At 30.8% G+C, this 23,357-nt stretch overlaps 3 protein-coding genes and 1 long non-coding RNA gene across 4 annotated transcripts in view; 2 read left to right on the top strand and 2 right to left on the bottom strand.

Moving 5' to 3' along the window:
• Window positions 1-7,408, bottom strand: part of LOC143074933 (uncharacterized) — a 97,017-nt gene extending 89,609 nt beyond the window's left edge. The window contains exon 1 of the transcript XR_012978185.1: window positions 7,248-7,408. The gene's annotated coding sequence lies outside the window, so the exon portion shown is untranslated. The remainder of the gene's footprint in view (window positions 1-7,247) is intronic.
• Window positions 7,409-7,516: 108 nt separating this feature from the next.
• LOC143074935 (uncharacterized) lies at window positions 7,517-10,028 on the top strand. The gene is made up of 2 exons (XR_012978188.1): window positions 7,517-7,650; window positions 9,507-10,028. It is a non-coding gene; the product is annotated as an uncharacterized LOC143074935 (long non-coding RNA).
• Window positions 10,029-13,863: 3,835 nt separating this feature from the next.
• Window positions 13,864-18,750, bottom strand: LOC143074245 (uncharacterized). Its single transcript, XM_076249793.1, has 11 exons — window positions 18,686-18,750; window positions 18,366-18,438; window positions 17,640-17,677; window positions 17,321-17,393; window positions 16,823-16,983; window positions 16,047-16,244; window positions 15,679-15,838; window positions 15,390-15,491; window positions 15,255-15,290; window positions 14,362-14,417; window positions 13,864-14,120 (listed from the first exon to the last, which is right to left on the bottom strand). The coding sequence occupies exons 1-10, from the start codon at window positions 18,719-18,721 to the stop codon at window positions 14,368-14,370; spliced, it is 927 nt and encodes a 308-aa protein (XP_076105908.1). The 5' UTR covers window positions 18,722-18,750; the 3' UTR covers window positions 13,864-14,120; window positions 14,362-14,367.
• A 4,388-nt stretch (window positions 18,751-23,138) lies between these two features.
• Window positions 23,139-23,357, top strand: part of LOC143074931 (uncharacterized) — a 106,482-nt gene continuing 106,263 nt past the window's right edge. Inside the window, exon 1 of the transcript XR_012978182.1 lies at window positions 23,139-23,219. The gene's annotated coding sequence lies outside the window, so the exon portion shown is untranslated. The remainder of the gene's footprint in view (window positions 23,220-23,357) is intronic.

Here is a 23,357-nt window from a genome sequence, read left to right as displayed (position 1 = left end):
TATTAAAAAAATTAAAGTGTACTATCTCTATTTTGTCCGAATTGCAAATCCTAGCTTTTTTATACCAAGATAACTTTAATTCTTAAATTTTACAGCAATACAACAAATAACTAATTGACATGGGATTCAGTAAGCTTAATATATATGTAAGATAGCTGCAAAGTTTGAAGAACATCCAAGTTGATTTGAAAAAGTTATCAAAAAAATTAAAGTGTACTATCTCTGTTTTGTTCGAACTGCAAATTCTAGCTTTTTTGACCTAGATTAATTTAATTTTTAAATTTTACAGCAATACAACAAAAAATTCAATGACATGGGATTCAGTAAGCTTAATATATATCTAAGATACCTACATAGTTTAATGAAAATTCAAGTTGATTTGAAAAAGTTATTAAAAAATTTAAAGTGCACTATCTCTATTTTGTCCGAATTGCAAATCCTAGCTTTTTTATACCAAGATAACTTTAATTCTTAAATTTTACAGCAATACAACAAATAACTAATTGACATGGGATTCAGTAAGCTTAATATATATGTAAGATAGCTGCAAAGTTTGAAGAACATCCAAGTTGATTTGAAAAAGTTATCAAAAAAATTAAAGTGTACTATCTCTATTTTGTTCGAACTGCAAATTCTAGCTTTTTTTGACCTAGATTAATTTAATTTTTAAATTTTACAGCAATACAACAAAAAACTCAATGACATGGGATTCAGTAAGCTTAATATATATCTAAGATACCTACATAGTTTGATGAAAATCCAAGTTGATTTGAAAAAGTTATTAAAAAATTTAAAGTGTACTATCTCTATTTTGTCCGAATTGCAAATCCTAGCTTTTTTATACCAAGATAACTTTAATTCTTAAATTTTACAGCAATACAACAAATAACGAATTGACATCATAGTTTGATGAACATCCAAGTTGATTTGAAAAAGTTATTAAAAAAATTAAAGAGGACTATGTCCATTTTGTTCGAACTGAAAATTCTAGCTTTTTTGACCCAGAGTAATTTAATTTTTAAATTTTACAGCAATACAACAAAAAACTAAATGACATGGAATTCAGTAAGCTTAATAAATATCTAAGATACCTACATAGTTTGATGAAAATCCAAGTTGATTTGAAAAAGTTATTAAAAAATTTAAAGTGTACTATCTCTATTTTGTCCGAATTGCAAATCCTAGCTTTTTTATACCAAGATAACTTTAAATTCTTAAATTTTACAGCAATACAACAAATAACTAATTGACATGGGATTCAGTAAGCTTAATATATATATAGGATAGCCGCATAGTTTGAAGAACATCCAAGTTGTTTGAAAAAGTTATTAAAAAAATTAAAGTGTACTATGTCCATTTTGTTCAAACTGCAAATTCTAGCTTTTTTGACCTAGAGTAATTTAATTTTTAAATTTTTCAGCAATACAACAAAAAACTAAATGACATGGGATTCAGTAAGCTTAATATATATCTAAGATACCTACATAGTTTGATGAAAATTCAAGTTGATTTGAAAAAGTTATTAAAAAAATTAAAGTGTACTATCTCTATTTTGTCCGAATTGCAAATCCTAGCTTTTTTATACCAAGATAACTTTAATTTTTAAATTTTACAGCAATACAACAAATAACTAATTGACATGGGATTCAGTAAGCTTAATATATATATAGGATAGCCGCATAGTTTGAAGAACATCCAAGTTGTTTGAAAAAGTTATTAAAAAAATTAAAGTGTACTATGTCCATTTTGTTCAAACTGCAAATTCTAGCTTTTTTGACCTAGAGTAATTTAATTTTTAAATTTTTCAGCAATACAACAAAAAACTAAATGACATGGGATTCAGTAAGCTTAATATATATCTAAGATACCTACATAGTTTGATGAAAATTCAAGTTGATTTGAAAAAGTTATTAAAAAAATTAAAGTGTACTATCTCTATTTTGTCCGAATTGCAAATCCTAGCTTTTTTATACCAAGATAACTTTAATTCTTAAATTTTACAGCAATACAACAAATAACTAATTGACATGGGATTCAGTAAGCTTAATATATATGTAAGATAGCTGCAAAGTTTGAAGAACATCCAAGTTGATTTGAAAAAGTTATCAAAAAAATTAAAGTGTACTATCTCTATTTTGTTCGAACTGCAAATTCTAGCTTTTTTGACCTAGATTAATTTAATTTTTAAATTTTACAGCAATACAACAAAAAATTCAATGACATGGGATTCAGTAAGCTTAATATATATCTAAGATACCTACATAGTTTAATGAAAATTCAAGTTGATTTGAAAAAGTTATTAAAAAATTTAAAGTGTACTATCTCTATTTTGTCCGAATTGCAAATCCTAGCTTTTTTATACCAAGATAACTTTAATTCTTAAATTTTACAGCAATACAACAAATAACTAATTGACATGGGATTCAGTAAGCTTAATATATATGTAAGATAGCTGCAAAGTTTGAAGAACATCCAAGTTGATTTGAAAAAGTTATCAAAAAAATTAAAGTGTACTATCTCTATTTTGTTCGAACTGCAAATTCTAGCTTTTTTTGACCTAGATTAATTTAATTTTTAAATTTTACAGCAATACAACAAAAAACTCAATGACATGGGATTCAGTAAGCTTAATATATATCTAAGATACCTACATAGTTTGATGAAAATCCAAGTTGATTTGAAAAAGTTATTAAAAAATTTAAAGTGTACTATCTCTATTTTGTCCGAATTGCAAATCCTAGCTTTTTTATACCAAGATAACTTTAATTCTTAAATTTTACAGCAATACAACAAATAACGAATTGACATCATAGTTTGATGAACATCCAAGTTGATTTGAAAAAGTTATTAAAAAAATTAAAGAGGACTATGTCCATTTTGTTCGAACTGAAAATTCTAGCTTTTTTGACCCAGAGTAATTTAATTTTTAAATTTTACAGCAATACAACAAAAAACTAAATGACATGGAATTCAGTAAGCTTAATAAATATCTAAGATACCTACATAGTTTGATGAAAATCCAAGTTGATTTGAAAAAGTTATTAAAAAATTTAAAGTGTACTATCTCTATTTTGTCCGAATTGCAAATCCTAGCTTTTTTATACCAAGATAACTTTAAATTCTTAAATTTTACAGCAATACAACAAATAACTAATTGACATGGGATTCAGTAAACTTAATATATATATAGGATAGCCGCATAGTTTGAAGAACATCCAAGTTGTTTGAAAAAGTTATTAAAAAAATTAAAGTGTACTATGTCCATTTTGTTCAAACTGCAAATTCTAGCTTTTTTGACCTAGAGTAATTTAATTTTTAAATTTTTCAGCAATACAACAAAAAACTAAATGACATGGGATTCAGTAAGCTTAATATATATCTAAGATACCTACATAGTTTGATGAAAATTCAAGTTGATTTGAAAAAGTTATTAAAAAAATTAAAGTGTACTATCTCTATTTTGTCCGAATTGCAAATCCTAGCTTTTTTATACCAAGATAACTTTAATTTTTAAATTTTACAGCAATACAACAGATAACTAATTGACATGGGATTCAGTAAGCTTAATATATATGTAAGATAGCTGCAAAGTTTGAAGAACATCCAAGTTGATTTGAAAAAGTTATCAAAAAAATTAAAGTGTACTATCTCTATTTTGTTCGAACTGCAAATTCTAGCTTTTTTCACCTAGATTAATTTAATTTTTAAATTTTACAGCAATACAACAAAAAACTCAATGACATGGGATTCAGTAAGCTTGATATATATCTAAGATACCTACATAGTTTGATGAAAATTCAAGTTGATTTGAAAAAGTTATTAAAAAATTTAAAGTGTACTATCTCTATTTTGTCTGAATTGCAAATCCTAGCTTTTTTATACCAAGATAACTTTAATTCTTAAATTTTACAGCAATACAACAAATAACGAATTGACATGGGATTCAGTAAGCTTAATATTTATGTAAGATAGTTGCATAGTTTGATGAACATCCAAGTTGATTTGAAAAAGTTATTAAAAAAATTAAGGTGTACTATGTCCATTTTGTTCGAACTGAAAATTCTAGCTTTTTTGACCCAGAGTAATTTAATTTTTAAATTTTACAGCAATACAACAAAAAACTAAATGACATGGAATTCAGTAAGCTTAATATATATCTAAGATACCTACATAGTTTGATGAAAATCCAAGTTGATTTGAAAAAGTTATTAAAAAATTTAAAGTGTACTATCTCTATTTTGTCCGAATTGCAAATCCTAGCTTTTTTATACCAAGATAACTTTAAATTCTTAAATTTTACAGCAATACAACAAATAACTAATTGACATGGGATTCAGTAAGCTTAATATATATATAGGATAGCCGCATAGTTTGAAGAACATCCAAGTTGTTTGAAAAAGTTATTAAAAAAATTAAAGTGTACTATGTCCATTTTGTTCAAACTGCAAATTCTAGCTTTTTTGACCTAGAGTAATTTAATTTTTAAATTTTTCAGCAATACAACAAAAAACTAAATGACATTGGATTCAGTAAGCTTAATTTATGTCTAAGATACCTACATAGTTTGATGAAAATTCAAGTTGATTTGAAAAAGTTATTAAAAAAATTAAAGTGTACTATCTCTATTTTGTCCGAATTGCAAATCCTAGCTTTTTTATACCAAGATAACTTTAATTTTTAAATTTTACAGCAATACAACAAATAACTAATTGACATGGGATTCAGTAAGCTTAATATATATGTAAGATAGCTGCAAAGTTTGAAGAACATCCAAGTTGATTTGAAAAAGTTATCAAAAAAATTAAAGTGTACTATCTCTATTTTGTTCGAACTGCAAATTCTAGCTTTTTTATACCAAGATAACTTTAATTCTTAAATTTTACAGCAATACAACAAATAACGAATTGACATGGGATTCAGTAAGCTTAATATTTATGTAAGATAGTTGCATAGTTTGATGAACATCCAAGTTGATTTGAAAAAGTTATTAAAAAAATTAAAGTGTACTATGTCCATTTTGTTCGAACTGAAATTTCTAGCTTTTTTGACCCAGAGTAATTTAATTTTTAAATTTTACAGCAATACAACAAAAAACTAAATGACATGGAATTCAGTAAGCTTAATAAATATCTAAGACACCTACATAGTTTGATGAAAATCCAAGTTGATTTGAAAAAGTTATTAAAAAATTTAAAGTGTACTATCTCTATTTTGTCCTAATTGCAAATCCTAGCTTTTTTATACCAAGATAACTTTAAATTCTTAAATTTTACAGCAATACAACAAATAACTAATTGACATGGGATTCAGTAAGCTTAATATATATATAGGATAGCCGCATAGTTTGAAGAACATCCAAGTTGTTTGAAAAAGTTATTAAAAAAATTAAAGTGTACTACATGTATGTCCATTTTGTTCAAACTGCAAATTCTAGCTTTTTTGACCTAGAGTAATTTAATTTTTAAATTTTTCAGCAATACAACAAAAAACTAAATGACATGGGATTCAGTAAGCTTAATATATATCTAAGATACCTACATAGTTTGATGAAAATTCAAGTTGATTTGAAAAAGTTATTAAAAAAATTAAAGTGTACTATCTCTATTTTGTCCGAATTGCAAATCCTAGCTTTTTTATACCAAGATAACTTTAATTCTTAAATTTTACAGCAATACAACAAATAACTAATTGACATGGGATTCAGTAAGCTTAATATATATGTAAGATAGCTGCAAAGTTTGAAGAACATCCAAGTTGATTTGAAAAAGTTATTAAAAATTTAAAGTGTACTATCTCTATTTTGTCCGAATTGCAAATCCTAGCTTTTTTATACCAAGATAACTTTTTAATTCTTAAATTTTACAGCAATACAACAAATAACGAATTGACATGGGATTCAGTAAGCTTAATATTTATGTAAGATAGTTGCATAGTTTGATGAACATCCAAGTTGATTTGAAAAAGTTATTAAAAATTTAAAGTGTACTATCTCTATTTTGTCCGAATTGCAAATCCTAGCTTTTTTATACCAAGATAACTTTTTAATTCTTAAATTTTACAGCAATACAACAAATAACGAATTGACACGGGATTCAGTAAGCTTTATATTTATGTAAGATAGTTGCATAGTTTGATGAACATCCAAGTTGATTTGAAAAAGTTATTAAAAAAATTAAAGTGTACTATGTCCATTTTGTTCGAACTAAAAATTCTAGCTTTTTTGACCCAGAGTAATTTAATTTTTAAATTTTACAGCAATACAACAAAAAACTAAATGACATGGAATTCAGTAAGCTTAATAAATATCTAAGATACCTACATAGTTTGATGAAAATCCAAGTTGATTTGAAAAAGTTATTAAAAAATTTAAAGTGTACTATCTCTATTTTGTCCGAATTGCAAATCCTAGCTTTTTTATACCAAGATAACTTAATTCTTAAATTTTACAGCAATACAACAAATAACTAATTGACCTGGGATTCAATAAGCTTAATATATATGTAAGATAGCTGCATAGTTTGATGAACATCCAAGTTGATTTGAAAAAGTTAATAAAAAAATTAAAGTGTACTATCTCTATTTTCTCCGAATTGCAAATCCTAGCTTTTTTTATACCAAGATAACTTTAAATTCTTAAATTTTACAGCAATACAACAAATAACTAATTGACATGGGATTCAGTAAGCTTAATATATATGTAAGATAGCTGCAAAGTTTGAAGAACATCCAAGTTGATTTGAAAAAGTTATCAAAAAAATTAAAGTGTACTATCTCTATTTTGTTCAGTTTGTTTCACCCTCAGCTGCCACTATATGTAATGCTAAAATTGAAAGAAAAAAATTGTTTTTGACTTGTCGCGAAAAAAATAGATTGTTTTTCGCCATTGGTGAAAAAAAAAATTGTCCAGAAAAAAAAACCATGGCCCCCCCCAGAAAATCAAATGGTTGCTGCCTTATTGACATAATTTAGAATGAAAAAATAACATTTTATAAAAAGGAATATATCGAGCAACAATTAAAATAAAGAAATGAATAAATAGATTAATGAATAACTTGATAAATAAAGAAAAGAAAGAATTTTAAAAAATCGGAACGCCTATATGTGCAATAAATTTATATAGTACTTAATGCATAAGACACGTAATGTAAGTTGACCTTTTTGCGGTGTATGACAAGATTCAAATAACATACGTCCATTTATGTTAGGGTACTCTTTGTAACAGTAAGTCAATTGATATATGTTCTTACATTGCAAGCAAAACAGTTTTTATTGCGTGTGTTGAGTATTTACTGCTTAATATTTCTTATTCTGCATAAGCCAATTGACCTCTCGAAGGAGTATTTGAATATCTAAAAGATGGATGATTTGTATCAATAAAGAGTGTTGAAGTTTGTCATACACTGTGCGAAGAAATTTTTTTGTTAATCTTCATAGAATCCAGGGGACATTGTCGTCCCGAACCAGCTGGTCGTCCCGATTACGATTGTCGTCCCGAACCAGCTGGTCGTCCCGATTACGAATGTCGTCCCGAAAAAGATGATCGTCCAGCATCTGCGGGACGACGACTTATGCTTCCGTACGATAATTGTCACATAAAAAGGAAAATTTTAAAAAAGTCTTCAGTATAAGTTTGTCAAGCACAAAGATAAGGTCAGTTTTATTTATATATGTTCTTGTCCAATTATGTTAGGGTAAACTTTGAAATAGCAAGCCAGTTGCAATTGCATATGTTATACACTGTAAGAAAGACAGTTTACATTGCGTGTCTTCTTTCTAAACTATACCATATTTCGTATTGTATATAGGCCAATTGCCGTCTCGAACAATTATTTGCCCATCACAGTAGATTGTGTTTCAATAAAGCGTGTTGAGGTTTGTCACTGTCCGAAGATAATTTTTTGATGCATTACTTATTCACTCATCTGACATTGCGTGTCTTATTTACAAACTACTTTTTATTTCTATTGTACATAGACCAATCGTCATTTTTTGGTATAAATCCTTAATTAATATTGGGGATAACACAGTTATTTAAAAGTGTTAAGGTTTGGCAAACACTCCCAGCACATCAGTTTTTGTTCCATTACTTGAGATCACATATTAAGCATCCGGGAGGACATTGTCGTCCCGACCAAAATTGTCGTCCCGAAAAGTTGATCGATCCGTATCTGCGGGACGACGATTGATGCTTCCGCACGAAAATTGTCACATATAGAAAGACAAATTTCAAAATGATATCAAAAAGATTCTTTTCATACACTTTAAGAAAGTCAGTTTTTATATTAACTTTCGTCCATTAATATTCGGGGTTACAAAGTCAATTTGAGGGACAATTAACATTGTGTGTCTTATTGATCAATTACTGTTGTATTTTTAATGTACATATACCAATTGTTGTCTTAAACTAGTGTTGTATAAATCATTTCGTTCATTAATATTTGGGGTAACACAGTCAATTTAAAGTGTTAAGGTTTGGCAAACACTTCCCATTCATCAGTTTTGTTCCATTACTTGATCACATATTTAGCATCCGGGAGGACATTGTCGTCCCGACAAAAATTGTCGTCCCTTCAAAAATTTAATGTTGTCTTCCATCATGATAGGGACAATTGCCATAGCGTGTCTTATTTACAAACTACTTTTTTATTTCTATTGTACATAGACCAATCGTCATTTTTTTGTATAAATCCTTAATTAATATTGGTGTTAACACAGTTATTAAAAAGTGTTAAGGTTTGGCAAATACTCCCAGCACATCAGTTTTTGTTGCATTACTTGAGATCACATATTAAGCATCCGGGAGGACATTGTCGTCCCGAAAAGTTGATCGATCCGTAGAAAATGTCGTCTTAAACTAGTGTTGTAATAATCATTTCGTCCATTAATATTTGGGGTAACACAGGGCTAGGATTATACCTACCAGTTATACCAGAAGAAAATGATCAACCCGCACCTTCGGCGCGATGTCTATGCTTCTGCACGAAAATTAACACATAAAAGGGAAAATTTATAAAAGTATTCACTATAGGCTTGTCATACTCTGTAATAAGATCAGTTTCAATATGATTTTTGTTCAATTTATTTTAAAGGAAATGTTTAAACATTAAGTCCATCAAATGTTGTCATCCCCCAAGAGACAGCCAGTTAACATTGCGTGTCTTATTTATAAACTACATCATATTTTTATTGTATAGATGCCAATAGACATCTTGAACAATATTTTATTTAATTAATTCGTCCTTTTATGTTAGAGAAAACTGTGTTATATTAAATGTTTTCATACAACGCGAGAAAGATATATTACATTCCGCGTCTTATTTATTAAGTACTTCCTAATTTGTTTGTGCATTAGTCAATTGATGTCTTGAACGATTATTCTTAAACAAAATATCGCCCATTTATGTTGGGGTTAACAGTAAGTCAGTCAAAAATGTTCTCATACACCGTGAAAAAGATTGATGACATTTCGCGTTTTATCTTTTAACTCTATTAATTCTAAATTTCAGATTGTCACTTAGAAGATCTATCATTTCAATTATTTAGTGCTAGCAACTACAATCATGAAAGCTATCGTACAAATAAGTAACTTCAACAAGAGGTTTAAACTGGTTGAGAATGAACGTCGATTCAAGAGAGCATGTGAACAGATTGTCCATTTGAATCACTCTTTAGACGCACTTGGAAACAGATACAAAAAAGCCATGACTGACAACAAGTCTTTCCAATACTCTCTACGTCTACGTATAGCAGTTGTTGAAGGAGTGCGCAACATGTTCTACGGCTACGCTTACCAGAAAGCAGAATCCGTGGCCGAAATTAGGCAAGAACTGTTCGATGAAGTAGTTGACATTATTTCAGAAGATCATTAAGCAGACACTGAGATGTATGCTTGAAGACGGTAGAATAGATGAAAAAAAGTGATATTTTGTGTATCGATTATTCATGCAAAAGTCTTTTTCTTTTTTATTTTTCTTTGATTTTTCAAAGGAAATACATGTGTAGTTGAAATAAAATATTACAATACACGAGCTACATTTATTCAATTGTAAGATGATTTAATCAAATTCATGATTTGATTACAATAAATCATGATTAATAAAGAGATATGTTTGACAATATCTCTACTGACTCGTGCCTTAACTACTAGGTTTGGCTTTGTACTAGTTTTAGATTTCAAACCTTTTTCATCTGGTCGTCGATGGTTGGTTTTGTGTGGACGTGGCGCACGTCAGCCGTATTATTTTTTTTACCTAGGTTTCTTTTGTTGGCTATTAATTGTTTGTTTCTCTGTCGTATATTTTCTCCAATTTATTTGTATTGTAGTCCTGACATGTAGTGTTATCATTTTAATGTTATATTTAATATTGCCATAAAAGCAGGAGGTTTGGCATGCAACAAAGCCAGGTTCAATCCGCCATTTTTTGTCTTAGTCAGGACAATGTCCATTGTTAAATCATAGTTCGTTTCTGTGTGTATTATATTTTAATGGGGTTCGTGTTGTTTATTCTTAGGTTTTCTATGGTGTTTCATATGTACTATTGCTTTTCTGTTTGTCTTTTTCATTTTTAGCCATGGCGTTGTCAGTTTGTTTTAGATTTATGAGTTTGACTGTCCCTTTGGTATCTTTCGTCCCTCTTTTAATTATGTGTTTCTGTTGTATCGTAGTCCACCTCTTATATTTGATGTGTTTCCCTCAGATTTAGTTTGTAACCCGGATTTGATGTTTTCTCAATCGATTTATGAATTTCGAACAGCGGTATACTACTGTTACCTTTATTTTCCCCAAAGACTAGTAATATATATCCCTGCCGAGATAAAGTAAGACCTTCAACATATTTATTTTAAAGAATTTTTTGTTTGGGTCTTTATTCCTAAATGATGTGACAATTATTGAAACATAAGTCGTCGTTTCGAGGATACTTGTCCAGCATCTTTTTCGGGACGACCATCTTAAGCGGGAAGATCATCTGTTTCGGGACGACAATGTATTTGAATAGAGAGATTTTTTTTTAAAGTTAACTGTTAATAAAGATAAAAAAAAAAAGCGATCTAGAGGCCGGAAAGTCATTTAATCCGATCCACTGATAAAGTAAGACCTCCAAAATAACAGTTTATAGTTAGAATTACCGTTAGGGTAAGGGTAATAGTAAGGGTCAATGTTAAGGTTTGCGATAAGGTTCATCACCTTTTTCGGGACGACCATCGTAATCGGGACGAGCATCTCTTTCGTAACGACAATGGATTTAAATTATTTTTTTTTTTTGAAAGTTAACTTTTCCGAAATGATATTTTGTGTATCGTTTATTCATGCAAAGTCTTTTTCTTTTTTTATTTTTCTTTGATTTTTCAAAGGAAATACATGTGTACTTGAAATGAAATATTACAATACACGAGCTACATTATTCAATTGTAAGATGATTTAATCTAATTCATGATTTGATTACAATAAATCATGATTAATAAAGAGATATGTTTGACAATATCTCTATTGACTCGTGCCTTAACTACTAGGTTTGGCTTTGTACTTGTTTTAGATTTCAAACCTTTTTCATCTGGTCGTCGATGGTTGGTTTTGTGTGGACGTGGCGCACGTCAGCCGTATTATTTTTTTTACCTAGGTTTCTTTTGTTGGCTATTAATTGTTTGTTGCTCTGTCGTATATTTTCTCCAATTTATTTGTATTGTAGTCCTGACATGTAGTGTTATCATTTTAATGTTATATTTAATATTGCCATAAAAGCAGGAGGTTTGGCATGCAACAAAGCCAGGTTTAATCCGCCATTTTTTCTCTTAGTCAGGACAATGTCCATTGTTAAATCATAGTTCGTTTCTGTGTGTATTATATTTTAATGGGGTTCGTGTTGTTTATTCTTAGGTTTTCTATGGTGTTTCATATGTACTATTGCTTTTCTGTTTGTCTTTTTCATTTTTAGCCATGGCGTTGTCAGTTTGTTTTAGATTTATGAGTTTGACTGTCCCTTTGGTATCTTTCGTCCCTCTTTTAATTATGTGTTTCTGTTGTATCGTAGTCCACCTCTTATATTTGATGTGTTTCCCTCAGATTTAGTTTGTAACCCGGATTTGATGTTTTCTCAATCGATTTATGAATTTCGAACAGCGGTATACTACTGTTACCTTTATTTTCCCCAAAGACTAGTAATATATATCCCTGCCGAGATAAAGTAAGGCCTTCAACATATTTATTTTAAAGAATTTTTTGTTTGGGTCTTTATTCCTAAATGATGTGACAATTATTGAAACATAAGTCGTCGTTTCGAGGATACTTGTCCAGCATCTTTTTCGGGACGACCATCTTAAACGGGAAGATCATCTGTTTCGGGACGACAATGTATTTGAATAGAGAAATTTTTTTTAAAGTAAACTGTTAATAAAGATAAAAAAAAGCGGTCTAGAGGCCGGAAACTCATTGAATCCGATCCACTGATAAAGTAAGACCTCCAAAATAACAGTTTATAGTTAGAATTACCGTTAGGGTAAGGGTAATAGTAAGGGTCAATGTTAAGGTTTGCGATAAGATTCATCACCTTTTTCGGGACGAGCATCTCTTTCGTAACGACAATGGATTTAAATATAGATATTTTTTTTGAAAGTTAACTTTTCCGAAAAGATAAATAGAAAATCTACAGGACGGAAATTTATTGTTATGTTGGCCCTTTGAGGTCATATTTTAATTATTTCAATCCGATCAGACCAAGTAAGACCTTCAACATAACAATTTAGAGATAGGGTAAGGGTTAGAATAAGGGTTTAGGTCAGGATTAAGTTTAACGTTTGCGTTAATTAGAATATCTAAACCAAGACTACGGCAAAGATTATCGTTATATTTTGTATAGGTGTTTGGGTTAATGTTGGCGATAGGCTTTAATCTCAAACAAACATTTCTTAAGTGAGGTCGGAAAGTGCAGCCGTACACTTTAGTAAAACCAATAAGTTGCTATCCTCTAGATCGTCTTTTCAACTTTAAGAAAATATCTCTATTCGAATTCATTCTACACCTGTTTGACGATTGAAGTCAAAGGCACTTTTCATACTTTGTACATAGATATAATTTTTTGAAATTTCTGACGCATGCGCAGTCACAAAAAGGGCAAACATTCGAAAAGATGAAACAGTGCACCTTACTAACCCTCGTCAAAGTCCACTGCCCACGTTAACACACTGACCAAAAAAAAAACAAAAAAAAAACAAACAGAGAAGACGAAAAGTGCGGCCGTACACTTCAGTCAATCCAATAACCATAACCTGACCCTCTACCCTCCTTAGTGAAAAACTCAATAACCTACCCATTCCAAGATAAAGCAAGGCCGTAAATACAACGATTTCAACACATATATGGATATGTTTCAAACCCCTGTCCTTTTCATGAAAGTGACCTACCAAATAAGAATTTGTGCTGGGTTTTTAATAACATGAGCGACACGAATGGTGCCATATGTAGAGTTGAATCTGCTAACCCTCGTCAAAGTCCACTGCCCTCGTTAAAATTACTACCTTGAACCTAACACTAACACTTACCTTGACCCTAACCCAAACACTGACCAAAAAAAAACAAAAAAAAACAAATAGAAACGTGTTTACAGAGAGGTCGGAAAGTGCGGCCGTACACTTCAGTCAATCCAATAACCATAACCTGACCCTCTACCCTCCAAAACACGAAGTTTTAGTGAAAAACTCAGTTCAGTATTTCATACACGGTGATAAGACAAATTACATTCCATGTCTTATCGTACCAGGGATACGGGTTGATCAGCCTTTTCGAGATGACCATCTTAATCGGTACAAACATGTTTGAACTTAATTGTTATATATACAATAAACAATTGATGTATTTTCCTCTTTTTTTTCTTTATTTGTTCTACAAAATATAAATACTAACACAACATTTTTAACAGAATATAATAGTGTAACCCGTTTAAACAAAAACAAAAATAGACATGCCTCATAGAAAAAAAAGTTCAAAAATATAACCGCTCTGAAATCATTCATTGTCCATATTCGTTGAATAACAATTTCGACTCAATTGCAACGTCTCATACACTTTTTCGTGTTCCCACTTCTCATTCAGTGTTAATATGCTCCTCTCTGTCATGTCTTCTCTCCTGAAAGGTATATAAAAGGGCTAATGTTATTTTATATAATTGTTTTATTTATTATGGAATGAAACCTATTTTTGTCCTTTGCATTACTATATTAAACAATTGTTACAACTATATCTGATGACGTCTTCGAGCCGTTATTGTCTGTAATATAACATTTATCTGCGAAACAATGTCATTTGCTATTTTGGTGCATTCTTCTTTAAAAGAATACATTTTTATCGATTATTATTATAATACTAACCATCCATTAAGTTTCTGTCTTTTCTGTTTTGATAGTGCTTTCGTTAAACTTTGGCACTGCAAAAGGAATGCTGTGTTGTTAAGCAGAAAATGACATTTTGTTCAAAACGTGATGCAAGTATGTTTGTTTTGTTCATACTTTTAACGACAAAATTATTTTTATGTCTACCTGTACGAATTTCAAACGCGCATTTTTACACCAGCAATGAAAACCTTCTTTCCTTGACGGGTAGACTTTATATACATAAATTAAGTGGTACAAGAAAAGCAAAATGAGTATGTTAATTTTGATGTATGCCTTTTTGTGATTCTTCGTTACATTTGTTGTTTTATAGTGATATTAAGATGATAACACAATAATGACTGCTGTACCCCTATTTTTGACATTTTTACTCTTTGAGTATGTTTGTTTTGTTCATACATCGTTGACAATGTAATGGAATTTGATGCGACTGTCATACAAGTGAGAGGTTTAGCTAGCAATAAAACCAGGTTCAATCCACCATTTTCTACATTAGAAAATGCCTGTACCAAGTCAGGAATATGACAGTTGTTATCCATTCGTTTGATGTGTTTGGACTTTTGATTCTGCCTTTTGATTTTGGATTTTCCTTTTGAATTTTCCTCGGAGTTCGGTATTTTTGTGTTTTTACTTTTTTCTTTCTAATAGCATCTGTATATGAGATGAATTGAAAAAGACAAATTTGGTATACGTATAAATTTGTTTGCAATTAAGATGAGAAGTTCGCAGGTATATATTTAAAACTGATTTTGACATTCATGTGGGTTATCAGTAAATCTTCTGTTTATAAAAAAACTCTAAGCATTTGTCAAATATCACGATCACCACTTGATCCAAAAGACAGCTATTTTTTCAAAATATACTATACGTACTTTTAATATCTTTTATAACCTCTGTTGAATTTCTTCCTATAAAAAAAAGCGAAGTTGTTAGTATCTTGTATTGTTTTATACACGTCAAGTTAATATACGGGTCATGTACTACAGGTATATTTCATATGTACTTACTTTTTAGTTTCCTTTTTTCTGGTATAATTTGATGCGAGTGACTGTTCTGCCTGGGCGAAATTGGTGACCAATTGGTGGGGTCAAGGCAGAGCTTGGCAATAACTGTAGAAATAAAGTAAAATATAAGAATACGGAATAAAACGTACGATGGTAACGATAAAGAATTGATTTTTGTAAACAGTTTCTTCAAAACAAGTACATAAAAAAGTAAGCCAAATAACGAAATATGTATGGATTTTCTATTAAAGGCTCATAAACATACGTAGACATATATGCAATTCAAGTTTACCTGAAGATGCTGTAGGGGTTAATCCTAACTCTTCGAGTTCTATTTCCATCTCTTGCAATTCATTCTCATTACCATAATAATCATTTTCATCCATAAGTTCTGTGCGCATTCTACTTATTTGCATATGCTCACTTTTTGTTTTGCCTCTTAATTCACCTGCCTGAAAGAACATATAGTGTTTATTATATCACATACTTATAGTATATAAGGAGTATGTTCTTTGGATTGTTTTATGATTTGAGTACATATGATATTTTTTTCCTTTAGTTATATATTTTTCATTTTACAGATAAAATGTTAAATATAATATAAATAAACCCAGAATTCTTCCTCTGACTTTCCGTATGTTACCGCCTTTTTTCACTTACCATCTTTGTCAACTGTGTTAAACTTAATGTCTTAGGTGCGCCTTCATTTTTGTCATCAGTCAGATTGCCATATTCATTATATTTCTTATCATTTTCGATTTGTCTATCATCAGATCTTTTGACAACACTTTCGTTCACGGTTCGATGATATATCTGGCCTTTAATCTCACTGTTTACTTCTCCTCCTATTTCATGTATCTGAATAAAAATAATATATGTTTTTTTTTATCACTTCATCCAATATATTAAGTACTTTTGTTTTGTTTAACCAACTATATTATGTTTTATAAATATAAAAAGCTGAAATCTGTCAATAAGTATTCTGCAATGTCTGACTCAACTGTTTAGTTAACTATATTTTCATCCAATTTTCAATATATCCATAAGATTTCTGTTCCTTAACCTCATTTGTCTGCAAGAGATGAAACTTATTATGTTTAGCCGCCTTATCTGAGGTTAGGGTTAGGGTTTTATGTGTGTGATTGTAGTTTTTCATGATGTAAGAAGGGAATGAGTGCAAATAAGAAAACTCTCCTTAGATTTTTTAAACTAAACCATTATATGTCACAAAGAATGGTCTTGAACACGAAATAGCCTGTGCTCATACTGAACATTAACAGAAACAGTCTTATCTACAAAATAACACTTTTTTGGACCACATCAACAATCATAAAGAACCAAACATCAGGTTCCTGACATAGGACTGGTACATATACAACGTTTATTAGAATATGAATAAACCCATTACTGTCCGTATGTTTCTGCGTTTGACCTACCATGTTTAATGACGTCTCAAGTGTTTCTAATTTTTTGCCACCATTCAGATTGCCATGTTCACTATCTTTCTTTTCATTTACGTTTTGCTTAACGTCTTTCTCATCAGATCTTTTGTCAGCACTTTCATATACTGTTTCATGAGATATATGGTCTTTGTTAGCTGCAAAGAAATCATCTTAATCAAACTCGAACAAACAAGGCATATAAAAACACAACATAAAAAACTTACAAGTTAACCTCGCAATGCTTGTCACAACATTTCTTCACATTTTATTAAGACATTTCAACTAACAAGCTGAGGTTATGAAGAATTTTGTGTCGTGTCCACTTATATTTTATATGAAATTAGAGATAACTTTTCCACAGTATTATTACTATAAGTTCTTAAATTTAAAAGTTTGCTATTACAATACTTATTAATATAACACAAGTATTATTATTATAAGTTCTTCAATTCAAAACTGAGTAATGCAACAGAAAGAAACGAACTTATTTACCATTCTTTAATTCTGAAATAGTTCTTTGCAAATTGATATTCCCAGTGTTTATATCTCCTTTTAGTTCATGTACCTGAAAGAAAAAAAAACACACGTTATGTGTTATCACTTCATTCTATATGCTATCTGCTTTTACTCTACGTATTTTTCAATTTTTACCTTACAACTTGTTGTAAATGTGTTTTCATATATTTTCAATATTTACATAAGTTGTCTCTCTTTTTAATTTCATCGCCTGCAGGAGACTTATTATGTTCAACCACCTTATCTATTTTTTTTATCGTAGTAGTTCCCAGATTATTTTCCCTGTTTTACTTACCACTTGTGCCAACTGCGTTTTCATCCCATTTTCCATTTCTTAAAAAGATATTCAGTACATTTATGATTGAAAGAATAACATAATGTACGACTTTTTTTACAAATAAATGGATGAAAAGAAATATAAAAACTGACCTTCTCACAGTGTCTGATTACTTTTATAAATTTTCCTTTTTATGTGAAATGTGTCGTGCAGAAGCAAAAAGTCTTCGTCCCGAAGATGAGGATTGATGAACTGTTTGGGATGTATCTAAACATTTAATAAGTAACTGTTGTAAAGTTTACACTGATATAAAAGAACAAATGTTCGTACAAAAAATGGTTCGAGACGTCCATTGGCTTATGTACAATGGTACAATATCTTGGTGTTGGAAGTGTTAAGCCATTAAAGTACTTAATAATATAAAATTGCGGTAGTAATTGGTTAATTATATATATTATCTAACTGTGTAGGTACAAGACGCGAAATGTAAATTGTCTTTCTTCCGATGTATGAAAATATTGTACTGCCTTACTGTTACAAAGCTTACCCTTACATAAATGACCGATTTTGTATACAAATAATCGTTCAAGATGTCAATAGGCGTATGTACAATGGTACAATATGTTGGTGTTGGAAGTTTGCCATTACAATACTTATTAATATAACACATGTATTATTATTATAAGTTCTTCAATTTAAAACGAAAATCTGAGTAATGCAACAAGAAGAAACCAACTTATTTACCATCCTTTAATTCTGAAATAATTCTTTGCAAATTGATATTCCCAGTGTTTATATCTCCTCTTAATTCATGTACCTGAAAGAAAAAAATACACGTTATGTGTTATCACTTTATCATATATACTATCTGCTTATACTCTACGTATTTTTCAATGTCTATCTTACAACTTGTTTTAAATGTGTTTTCATCTAATTTTCAATATATACATAAGTTGTCTCTCTTTTTAATTTCACCTGCCTGCAGGAGACTTATTATGTTCAACCATCTTATCTAATTTTGTTTATCGTAGTAGTTCCCAGATTATTTTCCCTGTTTTACTTACCACTTGTGCCAACTGCGTTTTCATCCAATTTTCCATTTCTTAAAAAGATATCCAGTAAATTTATGATTGAAAGAATAACATAATGTACGAATTTTTATACAAATAAATGGATGAAAAGAAATATAAAAACTGACCTTCTCACAGTGTCTGATTACTTTTATAAATTTTCCTTTTTATGTGAAATGTGTCGTGCAGAAGCAACAAGTCTTCGTCCCGAAGAAGAGGATTGATCAACTGTTTGGGATGTATCAAAACATTTAATAAGTAACTGTTGTAAAGTTTACACTGACATACAAGAACAAATGTTCGTACAAAAAATGGTTCGAGACGTCCATTGGCTTATGTACAATGGTACAATATTTTGGTGTTGCAAGTGTTAAGCCATTAAAGTACTTATTAATATAAAATTGTGGTAGTAATTGGTTAATTATATGTATTATCTAACTGTGAAGGTACAAGTCGCGAAACGTAAACTGTCTTTATCGTGGTGCATGAAAACACTTTACGGCCTTACTGTTACAAAGCTTATACTAACCTAAAATGAACGATTTTGTATACAAATAATCGTTTGAGACGTCAATAGGCTTATGTACAATGGGACAATATATTGGTGTTGGAATTGGAAGTGTTTGCCATCACAATATTTATTGATATACAATAGTAATTAAATAATTATATGTACATTGATTTTTTGTCGGGATGACAATGTCCTCCCGGATGCTTAATATGAGATCAAGTAATGGAATAAAACTATTGTGTTGGGTGGGAAGTTTTTTCCAAACCTTCACACTTTAAATTGACTGTGTTACCCCAAATATTAATGGACGAAATGATTTATACAACACTAGTTTAAGACGACAATTGGTCTATGCACATTAAAAATAACAAGTAATTGATCAATAAGACACACAATGTCAATTGTCCATCTAGTGGTGGAAGAAAACATTAAATTGACTTTGTAACCCCGAATATTAATGGACGAAAGTAAATATAAAAACTGACCTTCTTAAAGTGTATGAAAAGCCTCTTTTTTATATCTTTTTGAAATTTGTCTTTATATTTGTGACAAGTTTCGCGCGAAAGCATAAATCGTCGTCCCGCAGATACGGATCGATCAACTTTTCGGGACGACAATTTTGGTCGGGACGACAATGTCCTCCTTGATGCTAACTATGTGATCTCAAGTAATGGAACAAAACTGATGTATGGGGTGGGAAGTGTTTGCCAAACCTTAACACTTTAAATTGACTGTGTTACCCCAAATATTAATGGACGAAATGAATACAACACTAGTTTAAGACGACAATTAGTCTATGCACATCTATGTACATTAAAAATAAAAAGTAATTGATCAATAAGACACACAATTTCAATTGTCCCTCTAGTGGTGGAAGAAAACATTAAATTGACTTTGTAACCCCGAATATTAATGGACGAAAGTAAATATAAAAACTGACCTTCTTAAAGTGTATGAAAAGCCTCTTTTTGATATCTTTTTGAAATTTGTCTTTATATTTGTGACAAGTTTCGCGCGAAAGCATAAATCGTCGTCCCGCAGATACGGATCGATCAACTTTTCGGGACGACAATTTTAGTCGGGTCGACAATGTCCTCCTTGATGCTAAATATGTGATCTCAAGTAATGGAACAAAACTGATGTATGGGGTTGGAAGTGTTTGCCAAACCTTAACACTTTAAACTGACTGTGTTACCCCAAATATTAATGGACGAAATGATTTATACAACACTAGTTTAAGACGCCAATTGGTCTATGCACATTAAAAATAAATAGTAATTGATCAATAAGACACACAATGTCAATTGTCCCTATCATGATGGAAGACAACATTAAATTTTTGTCGGGACGACAATGTCCTCCCGGATGCTAAATATGTGATCAAGTAATTGAACAAAACTGATGTATGGGGTGGGAAGTGTTTGCCAAACCTTAACACTTTAAATTGACTGTGTTACCCCAAATATTAATGGACGAAATGATTTATACAACACTAGTTTAAGACGCCAATTGGTCTATGCACATTAAAAATAAAAAGTAATTGATCAATAAGACACACAATGTCAATTGTCCCTCTAGTGGTGGAAGAAAACATTAAATTGACTTTGTAACCCCGAATATTAATGGACGAAAGTAAATATAAAAACTGACCTTCTTAAAGTGTATGAAAAGCCTCTTTTTGATATCTTTTTGAAATTTGTCTTTATATATGTGACAATTTTCGCGCGGAAGCATAAATCGTCGTCCCGCAGATACGGCTCGATCAACTTTTCGGGACGACAATTTTGGTCGGGACGACAATGTCCTCCTTGATGCTAAATATGTGATCCCAAGTAATGGAACAAAACTGATGTATGGGGTGGGAAGTGTTTGCCAAACCTTAACACTTTAAATTGACTGTGTTACCCCAAATATTAATGGACGAAATGATTTATACAACACTAGTTTAAGACGCCAATTGGTCTATGCACATTAAAAATAACAAATAATTGATCAATAAGACACACAATGTCAATTGTCCCTCTAGTGGTGGAAGAAAACATTAAATTGACTTGGTAACCCCGAATATTAATGGACGAAAGTAAATATAAAAACTGACCTTCTTAAAGTGTATGAAAAGCCTCTTTTTGATATCTTTTTGAAATTTGTCTTTCTATATGTGACAATTTTCGCGCGAAAGCATAAATCGTCGTCCCGCAGATACGGATCGATCAACTTTTCGGGACGACAATTTTGCTCGGGACGACAATGTCCTCCCGGATGCTAAATATGTGATCAAGTAATGGAACAAAACTGATGTATGGGGTGGGAAGTGTTTGCCAAACCTTAACACTTTAAGACTATGTTACCCAAAATATTAATGGACGAAATGATTTATACAACACTAGTTTAAGACGCCAATTGGTCTATGCACATTAAAAATAAAAAGTAATTGATCAATGAGACACACTATGTCAATTGTCCCTCTATTGGTGGAAGAAAACATAATTGACTTTGTAACCCCGAATATTAATGGACGAAAGTAAATATAAAAACTGACCTTCTTAAAGTGTATGAAAAGCCTCTTTTTGATATCTTTTTTAAAATTTGTCTTTATATATGTGACAATTTTCGCGCGGAAGCATAAATCGTCGTCCCGCAGATACGGATCGATCAACTTTTCGGGACGACAATGTCCTTTCGGATGCTTAATATGTGATCTCAAGTAATGGAACAAAACTGATGTATGGGATGGGAAGTGTTTGCCAAACCTTAACACTTTAAATTGACTGTGTTACCCCAAATATTAATGGACGAAATGATTTATACAACACTAGTTTAAGACGCCAATTGGTCTATGCACATTAAAAATAAAAAGTAATTGATCAATAAGACACACAATGTCAATTGTCCCTCTAGTGGTGGAAGAAAACATTAAATTGACTTTGTAACCCCGAATATTAATGGACGAAAGTAAATATAAAAACTGACCTTCTTAAAGTGTATGAAAAGCCTCTTTTTGATATCTTTTTGAAATTTGTCTTTATATATGTGACAATTTTCGCACGGAAGCATAAATCGTCGTCCCGCAGATACGGATCGATCAACTTTTCGGGACGACAATTTTTGTCGGGACGACAATGTCCTTCCGGATGTTTAATATGTGATCTCAAGTAATGGAACAAAAACTGATGTGCTGGGAGTGTTTGCCAAACCCTAACACTTTTAAATAACTGTGTTACCCCCAATATTATTTAAGGATTTATACTAAAAAATGACGATTGGTCTATGTACAATAGAAATAAAAAGTAGTTTAAAGACACGCAATGTCAGATGAGTGAATAAGTAATGCATCAAAAAATTATCTTCGGACAGCGACAAACCTCAATACGCTTTATTGAAACACAATCTACTGTGATCGGCAAATAATTGTTCGAGACGGCAATTGGCCTATATACAATACGAAATATCGTATAGTTTAGAAAAAAGACACGCAATGTAAACTGTCTTTCTTACAGTGTGTAACATATGCAACTGGCTTGCTATTTCAAAGTTTACCCTAACATAATTGGACAAGAACATATATAAATAAAACTGACCTTATCTTTGTGCTGGACAAACTTATACTGAAAACTTTTTTAAAATTTTCCTTTTTATGTGACAATTATCGTACGGAAGCATAAGTCGTCGTCCCGCAGATGCTGGACGATCAGCTTTTTCGGGACGACAATCGTAATCGGGACGACCAGCTGGTTCGGGACGACAATCGTAATCGGGACGACCAGCTGGTTCGGGACGACAATCGTAATCGGGACGACCAGCTGGTTCGGGACGACAATGTCCCCTGGATTCTATGAAGATTAACAAAAAAATTTCTTCGCACAGTGTATGACAAACTTCAACACTCTTTATTGAAACAAATCATCCATCTTTTAGATATTCAAATACTCCTTCGAGAGGTCAATTGGCTTATACAGAATAAGAAATATTAAGCAGTAAATACTCAACACACGCAATAAAAACTGTTTTGCTTGCAATGTAAGAACATATATCAATTGACTTACTGTTACAAAGAGTACCCTAACATAAATGGACGTATGTTATTTGAATCTTGTCATACACCGCAAAAAGGTCAACTTACATTACGTGTCTTATTCATTAAGTACTATATAAATT

Source organism: Mytilus galloprovincialis, chromosome 5 (genome assembly GCF_965363235.1).
Source record: "Mytilus galloprovincialis chromosome 5, xbMytGall1.hap1.1, whole genome shotgun sequence".
Taxonomy (NCBI): Eukaryota; Metazoa; Mollusca; class Bivalvia; order Mytilida; family Mytilidae; genus Mytilus; species Mytilus galloprovincialis.
The sequence above is the reverse complement of the archived record's forward strand: the minus strand, read 5'-3'. Positions and strand labels throughout refer to the sequence as shown.